At 47.5% G+C, this 10,730-nt stretch overlaps 1 protein-coding gene across 1 annotated transcript in view; it reads left to right on the forward strand.

Annotated features, from left to right (window-relative positions):
* mtss1 (MTSS I-BAR domain containing 1) overlaps window positions 1-9,894 on the forward strand; it is a 64,996-nt gene extending 55,102 nt beyond the window's left edge. Inside the window, exons 11-15 of the mRNA XM_042707727.1 lie at window positions 3,220-3,360; window positions 4,415-4,571; window positions 5,788-5,814; window positions 7,009-7,691; window positions 7,734-9,894. Of these exons, the coding sequence (XP_042563661.1) occupies window positions 3,220-3,360; window positions 4,415-4,571; window positions 5,788-5,814; window positions 7,009-7,691; window positions 7,734-8,228 (1,503 nt within the window). The 3' untranslated portion in view covers window positions 8,229-9,894. The remainder of the gene's footprint in view (window positions 1-3,219; window positions 3,361-4,414; window positions 4,572-5,787; window positions 5,815-7,008; window positions 7,692-7,733) is intronic.
* Window positions 9,895-10,730: the final 836 nt, after the last annotated feature.

Raw genomic sequence — 10,730 nt, forward strand, 5'->3', positions numbered from 1 at the left:
CCTCAGAGCCGCTCTCCTCTGCACCCCCTGCCTTACCTTTTGCCTTTTTCTCTCACTCCTTTTATCCCCTCTTCCTCCTTTTTTTAATTCACTGTTCCTACTCCTTACTTCCCTCACGCTCACTACATCACTCTGTTCCTCATTCTTCCCACCGTTCTTTCCCTCTCCACCTCACCCTCTCATTCTACCTCTGTGTGTGTTTTTCTTCTTTTTCCTTTCTCTCTCTCTCACTGTCCCTACCTCCGGCCGTATCCCTCTCTTTCTCCCACTGTGTCTACGTCTGCCTCTCCCTTTCTCCCACTGTGTCTACGTCTGCCTCTCCCTCTCTCCCCCTGGTCCTCTGCCTCTCCCTCTCTCCCCCTGGTCCTCTGCCTCTCTCCCCCTGGTCCTCTCCCTCTCTCCCCCTGGTCCTCTGCCTCTCTCCCCCTGGTCCTCTCCCTCTCCCCCTGGTCCTCTGCCTCTCCCTCTCTCCCCCTGGTCCTCTCCCTCTCTCCCCCTGGTCCTCTCCCTCTCTCCCCCTGGTCCTCTGCCTCTCTCCCCCTGGTCCTCTGCCTGTCTTACCTCAGCGGCGTGTCCAGCGCTCTCTGAGCCCCATGCTGCGCTGTGAGGGCTGGGAGGGCACGCGCTCGCTCAGCGAGGGCAACTCCCCCACCATCGTGCTCCACTCCGGCCCCCGCAGCCTGCCAATACACACCGGCTCCACTGCCACTGCTGTCGCCGCCACTGCTGCGGCTACTACTGTGAGCACATGCACAACGTGTGTGTGTGTGTGTGTGTCTGTCAGTCTGTCAGATTTGAGCTTTATGGGAGTATTTGGGGGTGGGTTGGTGTGCCTGTGTACATGTGTGTGCTTGTTTGTGTGTGGGTGTGTGTTTATCTTTACGGGAGTATGTGGGGGTGGGTGGGTGCGCCTTTGTACATGTGTGTGCTTATTTTTTGTATGTGTGTGTGTGTGTGTGTGTGTGTGTGTGTGTGTGTGTGTGTGTGTGTGTGTGTGTGTGTGTGTGTGTCTCTCTCTCTCTCTCTTTGTGTCAGATTTTTGTGTGTGTGTGTGTGTGTGTGTGTGTGTGTGTGTGTGTGTGTGTGTGTGTGTGTGTGTGTGTGTGTGTGTGTGTGTGTGTGTTTGTTTGTTTGTTTGTTTGTTTGTTTGATTGAATATCTGTTCTGTGTGTTTATCTGGGCCCCGCGTGTATTACTGTCAGAGGTGTCACGATGATGCAGGCCAGACCGAATTCAAAGCATGGTCTGCATGGTCACATTAGTGCATTAGTCTCTCTAGTCTTATCTAGTCAAGCTACAGCAGGACCTATACACCTAGGCCACTACTACTACTTACCTACCTACACTTCTACTACTTACCTACTTTTAATGAATTAGTCACATTTTTAGTCAATTATGAATTAATCACATTACCTAAAGCAACAGTAGGCAGGAATTGACCCCCTTTTTTAGGTATATTTTTATAGGTGAATAGCCTATCTTCAAAGTAGATGATTTTAGTATAATGGTCATGTGAAGGACGTAGAAACATGGCTGTCATTCCCACTAGCACCCCAGGCTATGCAGGATTTTGCATGCCCTTTAAGTCGTTAGCTGGCAAGTTTTAGACTTCTTACTGCTGCTTTAAACAGCAAGTCATTAAGTCAATGGGAAGAATTTACATTGTTTTTCGATTGTCCTCCATCAACCCTTATCAGCATATTCAGTACGTCACATAATGGCCATATTATCTGCACCGTCACAGGAGTGTTTGTTTGATTTTAATTTGTTATGTACTTCTCTCGTCAGCCCAGTGACTTATTTGTCCGAGTAACTTATGTAATGCTGTAATTACTGCTCTTGAGGTGGCTGCCAACAATGAACTCTACATTAACACACTGAGAGGTTGCTTATCATTAGCTCTTGCCTGCTGATGAAAGATCCCGTTCATTATTTTCATGTACAAAGAAGATGGAAGAAATATGTCATTGGGAATTTCTTTTTTTTTTACATAGATATCATTAGTTCTTGTCTTCTGAAGATCCATTTAATTATTTTCATATACAAATAAGTAATTATTAGATTTAACGAACCTACCGGCGGTACATCTGAGCTGTGAACTTCTGCATCATTCATGCATTAGGACCTCTTGCCAAATGATGCTTTCATAATCATTTGGATTTTACCTGCATATAACCTGGGGAACCCTGACTTTATTTTCGTAATCTTGACCTAGTGTTTTATCAGGTCATGCTGCCATCCCACAGCAGCTCCCTACACACACAAGACAGTATATGACAGCTGCGGGGCCCTTTCTGACTTCTTACTGTTGTGGCTTTTGTTTATGGATGCGTGGCAGTGACTGTGTGTGTGTTCCTCTTTGTGTTTGTGTTAACATGTGGTTGTTGATATTTTTGTGTATGGGTTTTCATTTGTCTGAGGCTTATTTTGGCTACTTTCTTGGCTGTCCATGTGTGTAATTTCTTGTCCTGTGTCTGTCCATGTGTGTCATTTCTTGTCCTGTGTCTGTCCATGTGTGTCATTTCTTGTTCCTGTCTGTTCTGTGCTACTTTTGCTTGTGTGTCTGTGTGGTTTGACTGTTGTTGTGTCAAGTGGCTCAGAGCCCTCATGAAGTTGCTTAACTCTCCTCGTAAAGCCCAACAGCACTCTACACTCTACACCCCCACCCCCCCCCCCCCACACACACACATGCACACCTCACCTTTGCACTCATTATCATGGAAGGGCATCAAAAGATTTCAGTTGGGGTGCTTGTGTTTCTGATGTGTTTCTTTGAAGTTATACTAGTTCTAAAGGTCTATATGACCTGCTACCCTTCAATGAACTCCAGTGCCCTCTGTATCTCTCCACCACACACACACACACACACTTGTCAAAGCCATATCGGTATGTGCGGCTCCTTGTTGTTTTGTGCTCTGTTCCCGTGTGTGAGCAGTCTGTAATTATGTGGTGGGCTCTGTGGTGCTGCTCCGCGCTGCTGTGCTGCTTTCTCCAGTCCCGTTGGAGTAACCGTCGTGAGGATGACGTTGGCGTATTGGCATGAGGCTCTGCATGTGTTTGTTCATCCAGAATGCTTAACCATGTGTGCGACAGTCTCCATCCGTGTCTGTCGGCGACCCCACGTCCATAGTTACATTGTTGGATGGACGTTGGCACACATTCATAAAGGTGGGCATCGGCTGGCACAGGTTTGATGGACGTGTTTCTCACAAATCACAGGAGCTCGGAGGAGGGATGAACAGCCAGCCACAGTGGGCCATGCAAGGGGGCACAGAGAACGGCACGGCCATGCCCCCGCCACATAACGCCTACAGTGGGCACGGAGAGAGGGGGCGCGCACTCTCCACTTCCTCCACCAAGGTAATATTCTTCCTCCCTTGAGGCACCTTCCTCATCCTCTTCGCTGTCTGTCCTGTCCTTGTCTTCTCGGTCCTGTTGCACTCACCTACATTCATACACAACTGGGTTTCAAATCGGCCACCTTTTGAGGTGTGGGATTTATTTATTTATTTATTTTCACAGGCAACTAGGTAAAGTTGGTAAGATCCTCAAATTAATTTTGATGGTCATGTCAAGGACAAATAAACACGGGCGTTACCACTAGCTACCCAGGATATTCACTATGTAGTTCTGTATTCAGGGATGGAACACCCTGTGAAAATCCAGTCGTGCCAACTGGGCTGTTTTTCCACGTTTCTCCACGGTTTTAGGTAGTTGGCTTGCTAGTGTCATACCACAACACAAATTGTTGCTTTAAATGGAATACATGCAGGTCTTATTTTGGGACCGCTTGGCTCTAGACTGGAGGTCGAGTTCTGCGTTTTAGACAGGAGGTTATGTTCTGAGAAAGCCAGCATGTTAGACCGGTTTTGTTGTGTTATATTAAAGGCTGTCACCGCAGCCTCAACATTTAGCTGCGCCACAGAAACACATTACTCACCAGGAGTTTGGTTTGGAAGTACACCGATTGTGTGATGGTGAGATGGCAGGTTTCCCTCTGCAGTGTTAATGAGGTGTTAATGAGTTGGTTTGAAGGATTGTGTAATGCCTAATGTTGAGCTAGTGGTGGCAGCACGAGACCAAGAGTTCATATTAACAGCCTCCCTTTAAATAAGGCCTGTATTTTGTGTAGTTTGGGTGAAAGGGCATATATGCTGTTAGAAAACTCTCTGTGTATTAAAGTATTTTTGACAGTTTCATATTTGGTTTCCTGTAAAGTATAAGCTTGTGTTCACTTTGAACATTTGCTTCTTTAGTTCTAAGTGCTGAATATGTTCTATTCAAGTCTCTAGCCATGGTTTGGCAAATTCTCTTCTCCGCAATTTATGAGGATAACATTGATACATAACCACCTCAATCTTGATTTTTCTCTCTTCTCTCCCCTCCCCCCTCCTCTCTGCGTCTCTCTCTGAAGCCTCAGTCAGCGCGGGAGCAGCTGGCTCTGACGCTGGGCGGAGGCGGCCTGAACTCGGATGCCCCGCGCACCAGCCGCGACTCCCTCCACTGCTCCAGCGGATACAGCACCCAGACCACCACCCCCTCCTGCTCCGAAGACACCATCCCCTCCCACGGTCAGTCACCGTCCCTGCCCCCACCCACCCCCATCACCCTGCATATGCCTTCACTGCTGCACCCAGCTGCATGTCTCTCTAGCTGTGTCTCCATCTGTGGCTGTCTCTCTCTTTCTTTCTTTCTTTCTTTCTTTCTTTCTTTCTCCCTCTCTCTGTCTCTCTCTCTCTCAACTGTGTTTTTCCACCTGTACTTTTTCCTTTCTTATTTGTTTCTCATGGCTATGAGCACAGCATGTTTGTGTACAGAATCCTGCAAAACTCTTCTCGTCTCTCCATCTGTTCATTGTCCTCAGAGGACAACATCGCCTTCAGTAACACACACACACTGACACATATAAGAGTGTCTCACTCAGAGGTTCTAACGAATAGCATTTCTTCAAAACAAAAGCATGGGCTATGTTTGAATCTCTTGTGTCCGAGGTCCATTTAAACACACACACTTAGTTTTTTCCACCTATGCATCTGAAATGCAAAACATGTACCTGAGTAGCACAAGGGACATTTTCTCACTGCAATTATTGTTTACTTTCGAAGCCTGACAGTCCCCCCTGCTGCCAGATCAATTAACATGAGGTGGATCTCACCACACCATCTGTGGAAACAGTTTGTGTTCTGAGTTCTCTTATTCTGAGTCACTCTGAGAAAGCCCTGTTCATTAGAGATACCAGAAACTCTCTCAGAAACAGTCATTCCAAGAAGTGCAGTTTATGAGGGTCCCCTAGCTCTACTGCATTTTGCCTGGAAAATTAAAGACCAGTATATTGGTCTGCGTCTGTCTGTCTGGTTGGCTGGCTGCACTCCACCAGGTCTTTTTCACACACACACACACACACAGTCACTGTCTTGCAAACATGTATACATTCATTCATATTAGTCTGAACGAACACATACAAAAGTGCACAAACATAAATGAGAGTAGCGCCTGAGGAACACTTGTGTGTGGAAACAATCACACAGTTTGTTTTGCACCACCCAAACAATCCTGCATGAAGCCTGAAGGTAATGATGATGATGACACTGATGACCTTGTGTCAATCAACATCAACCGCCCCGCCCCCCTTTGCTACCTCATTGTGTGACCTGTGTTTGGATGTGTTCACCCGAGCATCTGCCACAACCCCCACGTCCACTTGCATCATCTCGCTTTTGAGAACCCCTCTCCGTGCTCTCTGTCTCTGGACCCCAGTTTAAAACGCACCTCTATATTCTCTTTCAGCCGTAAAGAAAGAGCCTCCTCTCTATGGTAGGTTGGAGTATATTCCTGTACTGATTCACTTCCATTCCCTCTTCCCCCGCTCCACACACACACACACACACACACACACACACACACACACACACACACACACACACACACACACCACCCCTTGCCAGTGATCCTGTCGAACAGTCCATCCAATGTCGGTCAGTGTGACATCTGTGCCGTGAAGCCACGTCATGTTGTGCCCTTCGACTGCACAGATAGAGAAGGAGTAAGGAATATGACCCATGCTGTGTGTTATGTCGGCAGTTCCTACTGTGTAGTGATGCAGAGAGAGGGAGGTTTTAGTAATAGGCTTTCGAGTGTGTGTGTGTGTGTGTGTGTGTGTGTGTGTGTGTGTGTGTGTGTGTGTGTGTCTTGGTAGTTAGAGATTAAGTACCCCCCTAGGGCCACTAATGTGCATGTGACGCCATTGCCCAGAAACTGTATGTGTGTACGCGCATACATCTATGGGTTGGTGGTGTTCAGGGCTTTTTCTCATCAACTGATAAGCCCTGTGATTCAATGATCCAGTGTGTGTCAGCCTGATCCAGGAATATAGCAGGGTATGTGTGTGTGTGAGTGGTCATGGCAATTAGTCAAGGGTGAGGGACCATGGCGTCTCCAGTCTGATAGCAACGGCCTGCTCTCAAACACTGTTGTTGTCTGCACTGGTTGCGATACAGTCAGATGTTCTGCCTGCAACCCCCCCCCCACACACACACACACACACACACACACATTCCCCAACTCTCTTCCTTACCCAGCCAGAGTTTCCAGCTCTTGTAGCGCCTCTCAATTTTTTGCCAGGGCCTCCCGCAGTCCGCCTGTGCCAAAGCAAACTCCACTTTGGCTCAAGCTGTTAAAGTGTACTTATCAGCATTAACGCCTCCATCTTTTATTGCCCTCCATCAAGTCAGATTTTCCACTTTGGGGCGAAGGCACAACATTTTTATGGTTTATTGTTTTTTTTCTCTCTCCCCAGTTTAGTAAATGCTCTCATTGTTTCTATTGTGTGTTAAAATCTCATGGAATAATTGTGTCATCCCACAGAAATAAGATTTATTTTTCAACAGATTTATAACAAAGACTTAGTGTTTGGAATTGTTAAATGTACCATCTTTTTTTCCTTCTTTCTTTACTTCCTTCTTCTCCTTCCCTCTCCTTCCTTCCCTGTCTCTCTTTCATCCCCCTCAGACTATGACTACATCTCCCTGCACGGCGGCGAAGAAGGGCGCAGCCCAACAGACTTTGACAAGTCCTGCACGGTTCCGCGCAACAGTGACCTGAGCTTGCAGTACCGCAAACTGTTCCAGAGCAAGCGGCCGGCTTCCACTGTCAGCCTGCTGGCCGACCCCGAGCCCCTGCTGCCCCACGGCCAGACCTCCCAGCAGGCCCTGCAGCAGCAGCGGGCAGGCTCCCACGCCACCATCCGCCGCAAGCCCTCCTCCAAGCCCAGCTTCCGCCGTGGCACCATCAGTGGCGGGGTACCCATCGCCATCAGCACCCCCCAGGTGCCCCTCCGCCCCTCGGCCTCCACCGTGGGCCTGGGCCCGGACGACAGCACCGTGCCCACAGATGGGTGGGGTGGTGGTGGTGGTGGTGGAGGAGGAGGAAGCGGCGGTGGTGGTGGCGGTGGCGTCGGCAGCGTAGCCCACTCTGAGCTGACGACCCATTCCCGGCACAGCCTGTGCCAGTCAACGCAGAGCCTGAACACGACGGTGGCGTCACCCTACTACTCGCTGTACCCTGGGCAGCAGCCACTGGGCAACAGCACGGAGCAGCTGTACCAGCTGAACAAGCAGCAGCAGTTTGCCCTGCACCAGCAGCAGCAGAGGCAGTACCAGCAGCAACAGCAGCAGCACTACCAACAACAACAGCAGCAACAGCAACAGCAAAACTATCAGCACCAACAACAACAACATCAGCATCATCAACAACACCTTCAACAACAGCATCAACAACAATATCAGCAGCAGCAGCAACAACTACCGCATCAGCAGCATCATCCAGAACTACAACATCAGCAACAATATCAGCAACAACAACCACAACATCATCATCAGTATCAACAACAGTTACAGTTACAGCAACATCTGCACTACCAGCAGCAGCAGCAGCCCCAGCAGCCAGGCCACCCCCACCAGGCTGATCACAAACAGCACAGCACCAACGCTGTGGGGCTACCAGGAGAAAGCGGCCACTGTGCCCCAGCCCCGCCATTACAGCTTCAGCTGCAGGAGGTTGGCAGTGGAGGTCCAGAGGGCACAGACGAGGGCACAGACGAGGGCACGAGTCCGACGGAGCCCTGCGGAGGAGAGGGCGACATGCTGACCATGATCCGCCGGGTCAAGCTGAGGCGGACGATCACCAACGACCGCTCCGGGCCCCTCATCCCCCCAAACCATCTCAACTAAAGCTGCTGCCGCTGGCACCCGAACCAGTGCAGAGCGGTGCGGCACGACGCAACCCCTCGATGCTCCCCCTCCTCCTTCCTGTTCCTGTACAAACACGTTAGGCCTTTGAAGGAGGTCTGCTGTAGCAGTGTCCTCATGATTAAAAAAAGTCACAAAAGGTCTAAAAGAAACCAAGAAAGGAAAAACAAAGACGTTTGTTTGGGATTTTTAGTTTCTCTCTGAAACTGCACTGTGCTAAACAAATGTTGTCAGTGTCGTCAAGCATAGACAGTCGTCCGTGTGAATGTCGCCTAATTTAAAATTTGCTGGCTATATATATATAGACCATCAGAGCTTAAGATATATATACAGTATATAAATATATATATATATATAAAAGTTATATGTTTATATTGTCATTGAGAAAAAATGATTAAAGATGGCCTTGCTTCTTCAGTCTTACTATTGCCTCTGGTCAGAAACTGTATATATTAGTGTTGTATTGGAGAAACAGTTTATTGTGTTTTTTTGTTTGTTTTGATGTTATATTTTAAATTAGTTGGTAATATAGCACTGGCGTCTTCTCCCGGTTATCTATTTTTGTACAGAACATGGACCGGGTATCAAAAGGACTGGATGTCTGCCTTGTGAAGCCCAACCTCGCTTTGTTGGGCTCATGTCGCTGATCACACAGGCAAGCAAATGAGAATCAAAGACGCTGCACAAGAAAGAACGCCTGAAGGTCAAAAGATGCAATTTTGCGGGACTCGTAGACACTATTCGGACAATGAGCGTGAGTTTTTACGCGATAAAAAGAGGCACAGTTTTGTGTTTTTGGACATCGAGAGACAAAGCCAGTGCTCTGCACTCAGCACACGGCTCTCTGTGGTTTGGAGGGCTAACGTCAACTCCGACCAGAGGCAAACCCATCCTTCTGAGTGTCTTCTGTTCAGTTGTAGTTCTCTCAAATAATTTTTTTGGTTTAGTGGCATCTTCTCCACTTACCATTTCAGGTAAAGATTTTCTTATGTTGTTCTTAAGTGCTTTATTCCAGGGGTGTCAACGTCCTGTTTTCTTATTTGAATGTGGTGCTAATTTGAGTTTTGATCTGTGTTCAGGCCGAGCTGTCAAATAGCCAAATCAATTTGATGAAGTCCCATATTTGTCCTTTTTGTGTGTCTTTTCTGGTGGCTGTTGGGGACGTTTCTTTTATGGGAAAACTCCTAACACGTAACAGTCTGCACCCTGGCCCCTGTTTTGAAGTATATGATTCCAAAGTTTGGGTTTGTTCCTGAAAGCGGGGTGTGTTAAGAGGCCTATGCACTGTTCCTCCTGCAGCCCTGACTAAGGAAGTGGCCCTCCTCTGAAACCCTCCTACTGGCCTAAGAGAGAGAGCCCTCTTACCTGTACATACAGCCCCCCTTCTCCAACTCTGCACACACACACACACACACTGTGCTGTGTTAGAGGGTCAGACACATGCTTCATTCTTTTTGTTTTTATCATGACTCGGTCTCATTAATGTTATTTTATTTTATTTTACATTGCCTTTGCTCTTTTATTTTTATTTGTGTCATTTGCTCTTTGCTGTTTAACTTGTTAATTGCATTTGAGACTAAGCCCACCTACCGAGGGCCTTCTCTTCTTCAGTAAATAAATTTCATTTGATCGAAGATCCCCACCGTTATCAAGCGAGATTTGGATTCTGTGTAGACAAGGGGTTATTTTCATCAGTTCATCGGTGTCCTTAGTTGCAAGCTGTGTGTGTGTGTGTGTGTGTGTGTGTGTGTGTGTGTGTGTGTGTGTGTGTGTGTGTGTGTGTGTGTGTGTGTGTGTGTGTGTGTGTGAAATGGTGTCCATGCCCAGGTGTGAAGTGCTGAAATGAATGTGGGTGAAACTGATGCAGGACATTTAGTTTCTCTGTTTTACTTTCTTTCCCTTCACCTGCTTGCGTCTGTGTGTGCCGGGTAAGGCTAAGAATCATTGATTGTTCGAATGTCCGTGTTTGTGAAAACCAAAGAGATTTTACTGATAAATATATAATAATTGTTTCCAGTGCACTTCATACTTTTGTGCATTGTGCTGTCACATTTTTGATGATTCATTCAAACTTTCAGTGTTGGACCTTTTGTATTATGCCCATAAAAAACAACTATACCTGTCTAAGAAAAATAATAGAATACACATTGTCTGATTGAATTATTAGGCACTCCTTTTTTCTTTTATAGCTGATCTTAGAACAGACTCCAGGAGCTCACTATGAGAAACCATGAATGAGAGTCAGTCAGTGTCGGCCTCCGATTCTGCTAATCTGCTGGAAGTGACTGTGCCTCTTGCTCCTCCCCCTGACAGCACTGCCCATTGGAACAGCTCTTTTCAAACGGAGAACAAAACTGGCTGGACAATCGTGCGAGGATTGCACTGAAATAAGATATCATGCTGGCACACACAGCATTAACCTCTCTCTTTCTCTCTCTTTCTTGCTCTCTTCACCCACCTCTCTTCACCCACCTATCTCTTGCT

This window comes from Clupea harengus, chromosome 5 (assembly GCF_900700415.2).
Source record: "Clupea harengus chromosome 5, Ch_v2.0.2, whole genome shotgun sequence".
Lineage (NCBI taxonomy): Eukaryota > Metazoa > Chordata > Actinopteri > Clupeiformes > Clupeidae > Clupea > Clupea harengus.